Source organism: Jaculus jaculus, chromosome 8 (genome assembly GCF_020740685.1).
Source record: "Jaculus jaculus isolate mJacJac1 chromosome 8, mJacJac1.mat.Y.cur, whole genome shotgun sequence".
NCBI classification, from domain to species: domain Eukaryota; kingdom Metazoa; phylum Chordata; class Mammalia; order Rodentia; family Dipodidae; genus Jaculus; species Jaculus jaculus.
Genome location: NC_059109.1, coordinates 65,647,890 through 65,663,824, shown reverse-complemented (window position 1 = coordinate 65,663,824; position 15,935 = coordinate 65,647,890). Strand labels below are relative to the sequence as shown.

At 36.4% G+C, this 15,935-nt stretch overlaps 2 protein-coding genes across 3 annotated transcripts in view; one reads left to right on the top strand and one right to left on the bottom strand.

The window, feature by feature from the left end:
* Slc24a5 (solute carrier family 24 member 5) overlaps positions 1–11,026 on the top strand; it is a 29,759-nt gene extending 18,733 nt beyond the window's left edge. Inside the window, exons 3-9 of the mRNA XM_004669744.2 lie at positions 2,021–2,104; positions 2,197–2,300; positions 2,651–2,751; positions 4,591–4,874; positions 7,555–7,761; positions 9,550–9,651; positions 10,667–11,026. Coding sequence (XP_004669801.1) covers positions 2,021–2,104; positions 2,197–2,300; positions 2,651–2,751; positions 4,591–4,874; positions 7,555–7,761; positions 9,550–9,651; positions 10,667–10,989 — 1,205 coding nt within the window. The 3' untranslated portion in view covers positions 10,990–11,026. The remainder of the gene's footprint in view (positions 1–2,020; positions 2,105–2,196; positions 2,301–2,650; positions 2,752–4,590; positions 4,875–7,554; positions 7,762–9,549; positions 9,652–10,666) is intronic.
* Positions 9,974–15,935, bottom strand: part of Myef2 (myelin expression factor 2) — a 32,752-nt gene continuing 26,790 nt past the window's right edge. Inside the window, exon 17 of one of the 2 annotated variants that reach the window (XM_045156196.1) lies at positions 9,974–11,731. In XM_045156196.1, coding sequence (XP_045012131.1) covers positions 11,568–11,731 — 164 coding nt within the window. In that variant the 3' untranslated portion in view covers positions 9,974–11,567. The remainder of the gene's footprint in view (positions 11,732–15,935) is intronic. The other variant, XM_045156197.1, reaches the window with a different exon arrangement.

The window sequence follows — 15,935 nt, the reverse complement described above, 5'->3', positions numbered from 1 at the left end:
TCTTTGCTATGCCCAATGCCATCTTTTGCACTGTGTTTATTTTGTGCCATTATGGGTTTTGAGGGATTTTTTGGTATTACAGAAGTTAAAAGACCTTGGATTATGGGGATGTTTGAACATCATTAGGATTGATAAAAACTATAGGGACTTTTAAAGTTGGACTGAATACATTACATTTACTTCATGTATCAGTTTATGAGATCCAGGGACAGAATGTGGTGGTTTGACTGAGGTGTCCCCCATAAATTTAGGCATTCTGAATGCTAGGTTCCTAGCTGATGGAGATTTGGGAATTAACGCCTCCTGGGGGGAGTGTATTGTTGGGGGCGGGTTTATGGGGATTATAGCCAGTTTCCCCTTGCCAGTGTTTGGCACACTCTCCTGTTGCTGTTGTCTACCTGATGTTGGCCAGGAGGTGATATCCACCCTCTCTGCTCACACCATCATTTTTCCCTGCCATCATGGAGCTTCCCCTCAAGTCTGTAAGCCAGAATAAACCTTTTTTCTCCCCACAAGCTGCTCTTGGTTGGGTGATTTCTGCCAACAATGTGAACCTGACCGCAACATCCCCACAGAGAATAAGGTGCACTTGAGTGCAGGCAAAAGATGATGGTATCCACAGATGAGGTTGAGAAAACACTGTCGACCTGTGAGACTGAACCAAGCACATCAGGGTGTGAGGTCCAGGTAAACCAAAGAGTTCAAAACTAGGAGGTACAGGAACAGTAGTAAACATCAACAAAGGATTGCCATCAAGTCTTAGAAATTTGAATTCTAGTTTGGGTTGATACTAAAACTAACAACTTAACTGATGGTAATAAAACATCTAGCATGCTCCCTCTACTGGCAAACTTTACTTAACCAGTCATGGAGATCCCTGAGGCAGCCTTGCCTTAGCTTTCCAAAATCAAAAAATGAGTTGTTTCTGCAACATGGCTTCCTTTTTTCCTTCCCATAATAAATAGATCTCTCAGCTCGAACACTGAGTCAAAAACCAAGCCTCTCATCCTGACAATCAATTAAATGAATGGACTTCCGTGCTTGTAAGTCTGCAAGATACACACAAATGATAGTATGGTATCTTGTGTATAGTTTTATATTACTTGTGTAATATATTTTATTTATGGGGCTTTTGTTAACAGTAAATTTCTCTCATTTTCTATTAGACAATGTTGATATTGTAAATTTGTTAAAGAACTCAGTACAGCTTCATTTATAGATTTTAAAGAACATTGGTACCTTTTTCCTTCTTTAGTGTTATATTGGGATACCCAAACTACCCTGATCAACATTTTCAAGAAGTAGGTCTTGGAGAAATGGCTTAGCACTTAAGGCACTTGCCTGCAAAGCCTAAGAACTCATGTTCGAGTCCAGGTCCCACATAAGCCAGACACAGTGATGTAAGAGTGTAAGGTCACACATGTGCCCAAGGGTGCACACACGTCTGGAGTTCTATTGAAGTAGCTGGAGGCCCCGAAGCACCAATTCTCTCTCATTCCCCCTTTCTCTCTCTTACTCTCATATTTTAAAAGGGGGGACTCAGTCTGTTGGGCTTGCCTCAAAAATTGTTTTCAGGAAGTCATGTTCTTCCCACTCATCTACAACTAAAAAATGGTCTTCCCAGCCAGGCGTGGTGACACATGTCTTTAATCCCAGCACTCGGAAGGCAGAGGTAGGAGGATCGCTGTGAGTTCGAGGCCACCCTGAGACTACATAGTTAATTCCAGGTCAGCCTGAACCAGAGACCCTGCCTTGAAACAAACAAACAAACAAAAATTGGTCTTCCCTGGTTTTGAAAAGAACCTCAACTTTTCAAGTCTCACCTTTCTATAGAAACACTAAATAATAAATTCATTGAGAGCAAGGCACTGGATTTTCAAACACAGATGTCTCTTTTGTAACCCATTATTATTTGTGTATGCACAGCTGTTATTTTGAGTATCTATTATGTTTAGCTCTGAACATATATACTTTTTCATGCCACCTTACCAGTCAGAATAACACTTTCATTTCTCTTCAGCCCTTGGACTGTCTCAAGATGTTGCAGGTGCAACTTTCATGGCAGCGGGTAGCTCTGCTCCTGAACTGGTTACTGCTTTCCTAGGTAAATACTGCACCTTGTACTTTTTGCTGGCTTCATGAGATTTTATTCTCTTCCAATTACCCCTAACCAAACTACTACCATGTTTCTCACAGGTGTATTTGTCACAAAGGGAGATATTGGCATCAGCACCATTCTAGGATCTGCAATTTATAACCTCCTTGGCATTTGTGCAGCCTGTGGCTTGCTATCTAATGTGGTATGTAAGAAACCTACCTGTAAAATGTACTGTCATGACAAATTCCATGCTGAATTGCCTACTGTCTAGGATGAACAACCAGACACTAGTAATGTGTTACTTCAAGTTTATTAATCAATAGAAAAACAACATTTATTCAATTTATTTAACCTGCAAATAGCTCTTGGTAAATTTATGAAAGTCAGTATAGGTTCAGAAACAATTTTTCTTTAAAATTATTTTTCCTCTAATATGCAAAACATAACAGGATTTAACTACAAATATACAAACAGTTTTAGTATATTAGTAAGCATTGTATTAGAATTACTTACACTGTAATGGAAGTAGTAAATCCAAGTATCATTTTACAGGTTTCAACACTATCATGTTGGCCCTTATTCAGAGACTGTACAGCATATGCAATTAGTGTAGGAGCGGTTTTTGGCATAATATATGACAACCAAGTTTACTGGTAAGCTTCAAATAACTGTGAATCTTAAGCAAAACATAATTATAGAAAAGACTTTATGAAATCTGATGGTTTACTAACATTTTGGTTTTGCAAAAATGGTATTTCATTATTTCTCAATTATCTGCCACTTCTACACCATACTCCCATCTCTGAGCCAACTTCATCATAACTGCTTGTAGGTTCTCCTCACTACTTTGCAATTTCTTTTTCATCACCACTCTCCTTTTTTCCCTACTAGTCACTGGAGACTACCACTGTGCTTTTTCTCCATGGTCTCCCTTGTTTAGAAATTTCCCAACTTCTGTCAGCTGTTAAAGCCCCAACTGTTGGCTTTTTCTTCTATTCTGTTACTGCTTACCTTGCCTTGGTTAGAAATGGCCATGGTCATAAAAGACTGAAGAACAATAGCAAGGAAGTAAAGTCCCCTTATTCTTTTAAACTTCTGGTGTTCATTGAGCATAAGGGATAACAGCCTTCTCTAAAAACCAACATTTACGTGTAAATATTTTTAAAAGTCTATCTCCTTTTCCTGTAGTCTCTCTGTGTTTATCTGGTACAGAAACAAAAATGAAAAAGGCTGATGTAGTGGAAAGATATAGGCATCAAAGGAGCACATTCTAGTATTTATCAATATGCTAGGACTCCAAAACAAAAAAGAAAAGAAAAGAAAAGAAAAGAAAAGAAAAGAAAAGAAAAGAAAAGAAAAGAAAAGAAAAGAAAAGAAAAGAAAAGAAACGAAACGAAACGAAACGAAAAGAAAAGAAAAGAAATATCCAGAGGACAAGACAAAGGAGAGAAGGAAATAGCACTCCTCCGTCATGCACCTATCTGCTATCAAGACTGGAGAATCTAGCAAGGAGTAGCCTTCTCAACAAACCATCCTGCTAGCTATCTAGTTCCCTGAGATGGGCTGCTAGGACCAGAAGCTGTGGAATTCAACAGTTGCCTAGAAAGTCAAGGGCTGGGAGAATATCTGAGTACCTAATGAGAGTTCCCTCCACTAGGGAAACCAGAACTCTGATCTTTCAGCAGCAGCACAGAAACAATTCATTGGCTATGGGGGAAAAAAATACAAATTCACATGTGATAGAATTTACTAATAATTTAGTTAAGCAGGAAACCACAGTATAGGTAAGCAATTCTTGGTGCCTTATGTTATTTTATTTTTGTATCTTTCACTTATTGTTAATATAAACAAAATTCAGATACTAGAATCATCAAAAAGGAGCCAGGCATGATGAAACAAGGCAATAGTTCCAACATTCATGTGGTTAAGGCAGGAGGATTTTGAATTTGAGGCCAATCAGAGGTCCACAGAGAAAGCAAAGCTATATGATTAGACTTTGTCTCAAAAAACCATCAACCCCACAAAAAATAATCTTGTGTAATAAACTGAAAAGCTTTCTGAATACTTTAAACAGTTCTTGTGCCAAAAAATTTGAATGAATTAACAGATACATTCTTTTATAATTACTTATTACATATATGGGAGGATATGTCAATGAACTAAAGTGGAAATTTATCATTACTATTCATTAGTCTTGTTTTGAAAATATCCAATTATTATTTTCAAGACACCTTAATATTTGGAAGGAATCTATAACACAGACAATAATTTTATAATTCTTTTTTTGGACTCTGGAAAGTATCAACACTTTTAGCAATAGATGTGAAATAATGCTAAAGCCAAAACTGGGCAAACTTACAGAACACAAGTGCTAAGGAATGTCCACATCTAGCACTGTTTCTCTGAGTTTTCTAATACTGCTTTCATTTAAAAGTTGATCATTTTAAATGACATCTGCTTTTCATTGAAACACAAATCTCTGTACTTCACAGGTATGAAGGAACTCTGCTGCTGTTGGTATACGGGTTCTATGTTTTGCTGCTATGTTTTGACATTAAAATTAACCAATATATTATAAAGAAATGCAATTTCTGCTGTCCCTGTCTTGGCAAAGCCATGGAAGAGAGAGACGAACAAGAGACACTGCTGGGGTGGGATGAGGAGGGTCAGCTGTCCACTCGTCGGCAGTCCCGAACAGACAGCGGAATATTCCATGAAGATTCTGGTTACTCCCAGCTTTCTATAAGCTTCCACGGTCTAGATCAGGTTACTGAAGGTAATAACTATATCTTGCCCAAATCTACAATCTCATTTCATTATAGCAAGTCTCATGAACTTATGCAATGCTGTGGAAACTCAGAGACTCATGACCAAAAAGAAGTTGCAGCCTTTAAAGGGCTTTCCATATGTATTTTTGAATCAGCTAAAATTTAAATTTTGTTTATTTTTATTTATTTATTTGAGAGTGACAGACAGAGGGAGAAAGAGGCAGACAGAGACAGAGAGAGGATGGGCCAGGGCCTCCAGCCACTGCAAATGAACTCCAGATGCGTGCGAACCCTTGTGCATCTAGCTAACATGGGTCCTGGGGAACTGAGCCTCAAAACGGGATCCTTAGGCTTCACAGGCAAGCACTTAACCGCTAAGCCATCTCTCCAGCCCTAATCAGCTAAAATTTGAAGGTATGAGTACTATAAAGAAACAATGTGTAACTGTGGTTCATAATTAATCAGATTATGCAAAATTTGTACACAACAGTGAAGAGGCTCATATGGTGAAAGGAGGATTTATACTGAGACTTGTGGGACAGGTAAGATTTTATCTCAATGACCTGATGTTACAACCAATAATACATCACAGCTACTATAGTCTCTATTACATACATGATGCATAAATAAGTGCACATTCTATGGACTATGTAAGCAAAAGGCCTGACCAAGTACTTGCATAAGTGGAACTCAGTCACTGTGTAGAGGAAAGGTGAAAAGAATGGGATAAGAGCACAAGGTTGAAGGAGACCAACACAGAGAACAATCGACTCCTACCAAATCAGATATCCAAAGACACAGAGGGCCCCAACACCTCATCACTGAAGCAGACCCAAAATGAACCCAACATAAAAAAGGGAAAATTTGTGGAAGAGGGGACAGAAAGAATGTCAGAGCCACATGTTGGGTCATGATACTCAGAGACATTTCCTCCTATCCACACCTGTGGGCTAACTCCACAATGCATGACCCATATACCTCAACAAGGAGGGGCTAGGGGGAGGGGGTAGGACATGCAGGAGGCTACCAATGATACCAACTTGACTGTATTCACTGAGTACAAAACTAATTAATAAAAAAAAAGAGTACTCACTGCCAGTTGAGGATTCTCAAAAGTTTATGAGGAAGAAGTTGGGATTTTACTTGGGAAATATATCTCTGAAATAATGTTCTCAAAAGAAATGAAACAAGAAAAAACAGGGAGATCTGCAAAAGGCAGTTAAAAAGATTGTTAGGAATGCTAGATGCTTAGAGGTGGGCAGTGGGGATGAAAGACATGTGTAAGGCAGAAGAAGCGTCAGCAAAACTCGGAACGTAAGGACTTCATATAAAGGGAGAAGATGACTCACAGCTTTGATCTTACTGATGTAGAAAATGGGAGCATCCCTTATAAAAACTGGCAATTGAGGAAAGTGAACTTGTGTGAAGAAAGGAAGGAAAAAAGTAAATGAGCCTTAAACATGCCATGTGATGTAGTAATTAAATATTTAGGCAAGTGTGTTCAGAATTATGACAATGTCAGCTCTGACAGAAATATGTTAATTTTAAAAAACTGAAACATGACTTTTATTGTTCTTAACAAAACTTATAATTTATAGTTTTTAAGGTATTAAGATCTATCTCTAATTTTTAAGTTTTATAATACATGCCTCAAAAGATTCAGTCCACATTCTCTTACTATGTTAAAATTACTTATAACTTAGTGGTGCCTTGTTTGAGACTTGTAACTTTTTAGTGAGTTATACTAGTATATTAATATTAATATTTTATAAGTGCCACTTAACAACTGCAAAGTGGATTCCCATTTTCATCCAATGTGTTAGCTATCCATGTCTTCTACTGACTTAAAACAAGATGAGTAAAAGAATCTCAAATCCTGTAAATGACACTGGAGTGTCTACATTAGTTTCTACTTCCTTTACGTTCTTTCCAGCAGTTATGAAGTCTGAATTTAGTATATGATGAAGCAAACAAAATAACCACTTACAGTAAAAATTAGGATAGAAAATGCAGTAGCTGGGCATGGTGGCACACGCCTTTAGTCACAGTATTTGGGAGGCAAAGAGAGGAGGATAACTGTGAGTTCGAGGCCACCCTGAGAATACATGGTGAATTCCAGGTCAGCCTGGACTAGAGTGAAACTCTTAATCTCGAAAAACCAAAAACAAAAAAATAAAATAAAAGATAAAAATAAAAGAAGGAAGGAAAATGCAACGTAGAAACTATGAAATAATTATCTTCTTTTCCCTAAGATCTATCAATAGGCCAGATGCCCCATCAGTACTGAAAATGGAGGAAGTTGAGTGGCTAGGTAATAAATAAATAAATAATAAAGCCAGGTTCGTATGAACATTAAAAGGTCCCTGAAAGCAATCCGTATTATAGCAAAACAAGAGATGTGTCATTCCTACCTTGTAAACACTAGCATATTTAGCAAATGGCCTAAAACATTCTAATGAATTTAAGGTCCTAAATCAAGGAATGTTGAATACCACACTTACATTGCCTGCAATAGTTCTAATCAGTTTCTCTTTCCCAGAAACATCAGTAATGAGGCATTCAAATATTTTCGATGGTCATTTAAAACCTTATACAGCTAATTTATTTCAATATAGCTTTCTAAATGGGTATTTCTAACTGAACTGGTCATTTAAGAAAACTCAAAACTGCTTAATTTTTCCACAACAGATCCACCAAGTGTTTTCAAAATGCCTGAAGCAGACTTAAAAAGAATTTTTTGGGTATTATCTCTTCCTATTATTACAGTACTTTTTCTGACAACACCAGATTGTAGAAGAAAGTTTTGGAAAAGCTACTTTGTGATAACCTTTTTTATGTCTGCACTATGGATATCTGCATTTACATATGTCCTGGTTTGGATGGTCACAATAACTGGTATGTATTTTAAGTATAAAAGCACAATAGGAAAAATAACTTCATGTAAGAACATTATTCAGATAATTGCATATGTCCATTTAAAGTAGTCTAGGGAAGCATACTTCTTTTTCAACAAGACTAAAAATTAGTGCTACTTACATAAGATTAAGTACTAATATTTATTAGTTGCATCTTACATAGCACATTCTCACTACTACACACCCTACGGTATAATTCAAATAATTATAACTGAATAATTAAAGCTTATTACATGGAGTTCACAATAAATCCTTTGCACTGAATTCTATTCCGTAAAAGAAAATAAAGAAACCAGTGTTTTGGGGGGAAAAAATGACAGGTGCTCACCATTTAACTAGATGATATTTTCTTCTGTTTTTCAATATGGCATTATAAATACACTACAAAATGACTAAAAGGGGTATAAAAGCTTCATTTTAGATTTGTAGCATCTTTACAAGTAAGAAACTATTACTTCTCAGCCAAAATCTTGTTCTGGTTCACAATGAAAAACTGCATATAAACAGAGATAGAATATAATCAAGAATTTCTCTTCAAGAGTTAAACGGAACTGACTCACATCAGATACAAACAATATACTACTGTGCCATTACTATCTGGCTAATTTTATTGGTGAAGTTTTAAAGACATGGTCAGCCCTGTTCACTTCCATGTCCTCCAGAACCACATTCACATAGTGTGGGTGGAGCTAAATAATTGCAGCAGAAACCACATAGACTGCAAATTTAAATAATTACCATCTGCCCCCTTCCCTGAATTTGCTGACCTTGACTTTATTAAAAGTATAATGCTAGCATAAGAGAATATTTTTATTTTTTGAATGAGCAAAGTCAAAAAAGTACAGTAAGTTTGCATACTCAATGTATCCTGTTCAGAATACATCTGATGTGAGAAAAATAAGAAGAAAACAAAACCAAGTACAAGATCACAGAATTGCCCCTAAGATGAAGTCTAGCAAAGCCAGGACCCACCCTCTGCCCAAAAAAGGAAACCTCTAATACCAATACACATAAGCATGAAATAAATAATCTATTTACTAATAACTTCTTTTAATTGGCATTGAAAAAAAAAGAAATGTAAAGATTCTAAACCAGGTTTTCAATTACAACCCTGAAAGAGCAGTTACATGTCCCCAAACTTTCTCAATTTGTTTTCAACTTTCCTCTAGGTCTATTTCCCCAAAATGAACAATTTCTGATATAAAATTTTACAGAAATGTTAAAAAAAATGGGACCGTATGTTAGGCTGATATAAAGGAAGGAAAAGGTTTTGTGTTTTCTTCCGAGATTTATAGACTTTCCCAAAGAAAACACTAGTATTAAAGTCTATCACGAAGGTGGTACTTTACATTAAAATCTACTTAAAACATTTACAGACAAAAATATCTATAGTGTATGTAACTCTGACTACTTTAAGAGAAACTTAAGAGAAAACAACAATGAGTGTCAATTAGCATAGTAAACAACAATGAAGGAAAAACAGTGCACATCCACTCCTGTTAGCATGGCTAATAGGAGGATGCCTTACTCAAAAGTTTCAGCAGTTATCAAAAATCTGTACTATCTAGGTTACTCAAATTACTGGCCAGACTCAAAAAGATTTACTAACTAAAAACTAAATAAGGATACAGTGGCTCAGAAATCCGAAATTTAAGCATGCCCTGCCCTTCCTTCCCTTGTATTCTTTGACAAGGAGAAAACTCCTAAGATACCTTCAGAATATAGTCAATCCATAAGATTTAACTTGTAACTTCTATGTTTATTATAGGAGAAACACTAGAAATTCCAGACACAATAATGGGCCTCACTCTACTGGCAGCAGGAACAAGCATACCAGACACAATTTCAAGTGTGCTAGTTGCAAGAAAAGGTAAGAACTGAGTACTTAAAACAGAACTTGCTGTTGTTTAAGCTTTATAAAAATGCACCGAGTAAAAGGTGACTTTATTTCCTTGGTAATATACTTTAAAGATATAAACAAAAAAACTCAAGAGGAAGACTTTACTATCTGTTTTTTTAAAATATTTTATTTATTTAAGAGAGAGAGAGAGAATAGGTGCACCAAGGGGCTTTAGCCACTGCAAACGAACTCCAGACACATGCACCACCTTGTGCATCTGGTTTTATGTGGGTACTGGGGTATCAAACGTGGATCTTCAAGCTTCGTAGGAAAGTGCCACCTCTCTAGTGAGTTTTCTGTTTTTTTTTTTTTTAAATGTGTATACAGGTTCATGTACTGTACAGGTGCACATGTGTGTTGCAGGTACACGTGCAGGCTAAATGACAATCTTCAGTGTCATCCTCAAGGATGCCATCTCCCTCTTTTTAAGACAGGCTCTCTCATTGGCCTAAAGCTCACCAATTAAGCTAGACTGGCTAACCAATTAGTTCTAGGGATCACCCTGTCTCCTCCTCTCTTAGTTGCTGTAATTACAAGTGCACATCACCATGCTCAGCACTTTCACATGGGTACTGGGGATCAAATTCAGGTCTTCACGCTTATGAGGCAAGCACTTTACCAAGTGAGCTATCTCCCCAACCCAAGAATTTACTAGTTAAGGGCAGATTAATTTTATTCAACCTAATGCTCCAAATTACATTCATCTAAAATATGTATTAAGTAGTAACTAACTATGTTAAATAAGAATGAAAAGCAACAAGTAAGCTATATACCTTATTGAAAATGGTTTAATAAATAATTATTAAATAAATGATAAGACTTTAAATTCTAACCCAAGAAAATACAAATTTAATAAGACTATTGGTCTAATAACAATTTTCTGAAACTAACCAACAACAAAAGGAATCCAGTGTTTTATTATGAATAGAGTTAATAAAATAGAGTATTGGTATGCACATTTTAACAGCATGCTTTTCTTTTGCAGGTAAAGGAGATATGGCAATGTCTAACATTGTGGGATCTAATGTGTTTGATATGCTATGCCTAGGTCTTCCCTGGTTTATTAAAACTGCATTTGCAAATACATCAAATCCTATAGAAGTGAACAGCAAAGGACTCACTTATATAACCATCTCTCTCAACATTTCAATTATTTTTCTGTTTCTAGCAGTTCATTTTAATGGCTGGAAATTAGACAGAAAGTTGGGAGTAGTGTGCCTATTATTATACTTGGTACTTGCTACATTATCAGTTCTATATGAACTTGGAATTATTGGAAATAACAGAATACAGGGGTGTGGAATTTGATATTAACAGTGTTAACTAGAAAATGTGGATGGAGAAGGGGCAGAGAAGGAAAAATCCATTTCTCATTTAAGTCAAATAAAAACATTCTCAACTTTGGAATGTAATACTTATTTACTTACAGTAATTCTTTATCATCAAAGAAAACTAAACCCAACCAAAGTCACATCCTAATTTGTCTGAACACTTTCTTTTTAAGGACAATTACAAAAATATTGTAAAGCAGAGTTTGAAAAGAACACATCTTTTTACCTTAAAATAAGTTCATAAAAGCTGGAGAAACTAGAACAAGTAAATCACATTATGTCATACTGCAAAACAACAAGAAAATGGCTTATTTCATTAAAAACAGTATAACCATTCATTTAAACTGAATGACCAGACTTGCTATCTTTAGAAACCCAAACTTGAGATAACAAAAATCACAGTATATTTTTAACATTACACTGTTAAAAAGCTGGTGGAAGTTTTAAAAGTTCATTTTTACAGCTTTTATAAGCATATACCATTACTAAAAACAATGACTTTTACTAGGAGATTCAGCAAAACAGAGGAAGGAACATTCCAACCATGGTTTGGAGTTAAGCATTGCGATCCAAGCGGACATCGATTTCTCTGCCACTGATTTTTATGCCATTCATTATTCTGCAGGCCTTTTCAGCTGATTCTGAGGATTCAAATCTGACTGTGCCACAGCCTTTTGACTTTCCATTCTCCATTTTTATTTCTGCAAACATTACATGACCTGGAAAACAAGTTATAAAATTATAAGCCCATTTAGATTGGGTTGTACTTTACTGTATAGGTTTCAAGTTCCTCATGGCCAGTGATATAAGGACTTTTGTTTTAAAACATGAACATTAATGATATAAAAATAACCATATAAGCATTATTCTCATTTTATTTTTAAATGCAGTTCACATATAAAATAATGAATATACACATTAGCCTACACAAAAATTAGAGATGGTTTCAATGCTGTATGGTATGTTAAATTCTTATTTCTAATGTGGGGCATGTGCCTTTAATCCCAGCACACAGGAGGGTGAGGTAGAAGAATGGCATAAGTTGGAGGCCAGCCTGGGCTACAGAGTAATTACATGCCTGCCTTAAAAAAAAAAAAATCTAACTTCTAAAGTGAATTACAGCACAGAAAGGCTAACTTTCACAAATGTCATCATCTCATTAAAACCACCTCACAATCATTTTTAAATGTTTGCACATTTATGTGTGTGATATACTGCATGTGTGTGTTCATATATGTAGGTACACATCTTTTACATATGTGCAGATCTGTATGCTGCAGACACATGTATGTGGGAGCTGGGGGTTGGTGTTAGGCGTCTTCCTCAGTTTCTCTCCAGTTTTTTCAATATTTATATATTTATCTGCATGTATGTGCATATGATGGGGGGGATGTACCAAGGTCTCTTTCTACTACAAATGAATGCCCATCCATTTTGTCAAGCTTTATGTGGGTGGCTGGGCAATTGAACCCAAGCTAGCAGGCTTTGTAAACAGGCACTTTAAACTAGTGAGCCATCTCCCCTGCCCTTTCACCACATTTGATGATAACGGGCTTCTTACCAACCTTGAAATTCATCAATTCAGTCAGACAAGTTAGCTAGTCCCATGATTCTCCTGTCTCTACATCCCCAGAACTGGGATTTTAGGTATATGGTGCCTCACTCAGTTCTTACATGGGTGCTAGAGATCTGAACTCAGGTTCTCATGACTGTGCAGCAAGCACTACAGCAACTGAGCCACCTCTCCAGTGCCCAAGCTTACATCATTACTCAAACTTAAGCTAGAAGATTGGATATGGTTAGCAGCCAAAACATTAGCTAAACCAGACAGTCAGACACAATTAGTTTTATAAAGGAATAAAGAAAGAAGATGGTCTGTCAAAAAACTGCATAAGCCCTTTGCAGGTGAAGGGAATCAACATTCACTGTTAATGAATAAATTTGTTTTCTTATCACAATTTCATCAGAATGATCTCTTCTCTACAACATACTAGACTACTTTTCTATTTCTTTGCTCATCCACCCCAAACTCATAATCAATCTCTTACCTTCTCAACATTAATTAAAATAGTCTAAAGTAACGTCAGACTGAGTCATAACCATAATCTTGGAATGCAAACCAAACAACTGTTAGTGTGCTAAAGTTATAAAATAGAACTATTTCTAGAAAATTACATTGTAATTAAATATAATTAAATTGCATATAAGTAGGTCTAAATAATATTCAACTCAAAATGGTAAAATAAAAATAGGAATAATAATTTAAAAACCTAGAATCTGTGGAGATGGCTCAGCTGGTGAAGTACTTGCCTCACAAGCATGAGGGCCTAAGTTTGATTCCCAGTACCCATGAAAACATGACACACCTCTACTCCCAATTCTGGGAAGGTGGAGACAGGCAGATCCCTGGGGATGACTAGCTGGCTAGTGTAGCCTAATTGGTGAGCTCTAAGCCAATGAGAGATTAGGTCTTTAAAAAAATGTGGATGGTATACCTGAGGTACAACACCCAGTGTTGTCCCCTGGCCTCCACATACATCACAAGCACTCTCAAAAACTCAGCAAGACTTACAAAATTCTCTTAATAACTTGAATGCTGGCACCAAAAAGAGAACAAGTTAAAATAATGCCTCACTAATGGAAAACTAAAGGAAACTTTTAAAGGCTTTGAGGTTAGAATTTTTTCATTCTTCTGGTTTTTCTAAATCTAAGTATTCCACCATAAGTTTAAGTTTATAAGCACCAATAGGGTTCACTCAGACAAGAAAAATTCAAATGCTCCCAGGAAACTGAGAAGATGGCCCACATAAAAAGCTAGGTATGGCAAACGCATCGGCAGCCCCTGTTCATGGGGGAGGGACCTGACAATGATTAGGGCTTGATGACTGAAAAATGGCAGCTCCAGGTTGAGAGACAGACCTTGTCTCAGGGAGCATACAGATCATGAATAAGCAATAAAGAAAGGCTTAAGGGGCTAGAGAGATGGCTTAGTGGTTGAGTGCTTGCCTGTGAAGCCTAAGGACCCTGGTTCAAGGCTTCATTCCCCAGAACACACCCAAGTAAGCCAGATGCACAAGGTTGTGTATGTATCTGGAGTTCATTTGCAGTGGCTGGAGGCCCTGGTGAGCCCTATTTTTTCTCTCTCTCTCTCAAATAGATAAATAATTTTTTTAAAAAGGCTTGAAATTCTCCTCTGTCCTCAGCATGGTCATGTGCATCTACATACACACATGCATACACCATACATAAAGAGCATACAAGCTCTACACACACACACACACACACACACACACACACACACACACATACACACACATACACACACACACCTACCTACCTCTCAAGGGAAAGTATGCCATAATTTTATAATCTCTGGTATAACCTGTCTTCCCATCTTCCAGACAAGATTCTTTTTCTACTTCTCTCTTAAATTGTCCCCCTTGGCTTCCAAATTGTCACAGACTTCCAAATTCCTAATTTCACAATGATCCTAAAACTTCCAGCTGACAAAATCTAAAGCTGAGGTACTCACACCTCTTATAGTAAGTTTGTATCTTTAGGCTCCAGATATTTGCCTGGAGATAATTGACTTCATGTTTAGAGTACCCAAAGATATCCTAGTTAGAGTTCTATTTATCTATCTATCTTTTTTCTTTCTTTTTTCTCTCTTCCTCTTTCTCTCCTTCTTCAATCCCTCCCTCCCTTCCTTTCCTTCTTTCTTTTTCTTTTTTTTTTAACAAAGCTGAGGATTGGACCAGGGCCTTGTGCTTCACTACTGAGCTTTACTACATCTCTACTAATCTTTTAAAAACTATATATTTACGTGTGTGTTTGTGCATGCGTGCACACATGTAGATGGATGTATCACAGCCTCTTGCCACTACAGACAAACACCAGACACCTGAGTCACTTTCTGCATCAGGCTTATGTAGGTGGCATGAGAATTAAGAGTGAAAAGGCTTTGCAAGCAAGTGCCTCTAATCCATGAGCCATTTTACCCCTCTCTTAATCTTTTTTGTTATGTTTATGCTTTGAGACAGGGTCCCACTAAATTGCCCAGGCTGACTATGAGCTAACTTTGTAGACCAGGCAAGCCTTGAACTTGCAATCATTTTGTCTTAGCCTTCCTGAGTTCTGCATTACAGACATGTATCACCATACCTGACTAAGTTTTAAGTTTGCTAAGTTTCTTTCTAAGCCTATAATTACACAAATTGAGACATTTTCTTTCCAAAACTAAATAATTCAGAAGAAAAAGTTAGTTTCAAATAATTAAAATCAGACCTATGTAGTCTGAGGGTATCTTCAACTATTTTATATGTATTGGTCTTGCAAAATTGATATTTTATACAACAGTTCAGGACAAAACAGTGTGCCAAAAGAAAGCACAGATTGACATTGCTGTTACATACAGTAGTTATATAAATTAGTTATCCTGCAATAAATGAAACCTTTCTACTTTATTTAACCTAGCCTACTACTTTGGGAAAAGGTACATGCTTTGGGAAATGCTGACATTAAGAGCAGATTTAAAAATAAATTACAGCATTTATAAATAAATTATTCAAAAACCTCTGCTTAAGTGAAGCTGAAACTTAAACACAAAAGAAACCAGAAAAATCGGACATTCTGCTATAGATAATGTAATTATGAATGAAGGACAAAAAACATAAGCATTAGTGTCTGCTTATAAACAAAAGAAAGCACCTTTATCAATGAATTCTCTCATTTTATTTTTACTGTTAAATTAAAGTCAATTAATTGTATTTGAAGCAGAAAGTCACTTAGTACACAACACCTCCCACAAGCCTTTATTCTATATAGTTACCAGGCACACTAATAGCAGAAATATTACATGACAGACATCTACATAACATTAAAATGGTTACATGCTATATAAGCAGGAACAAATGAGAACAGGCA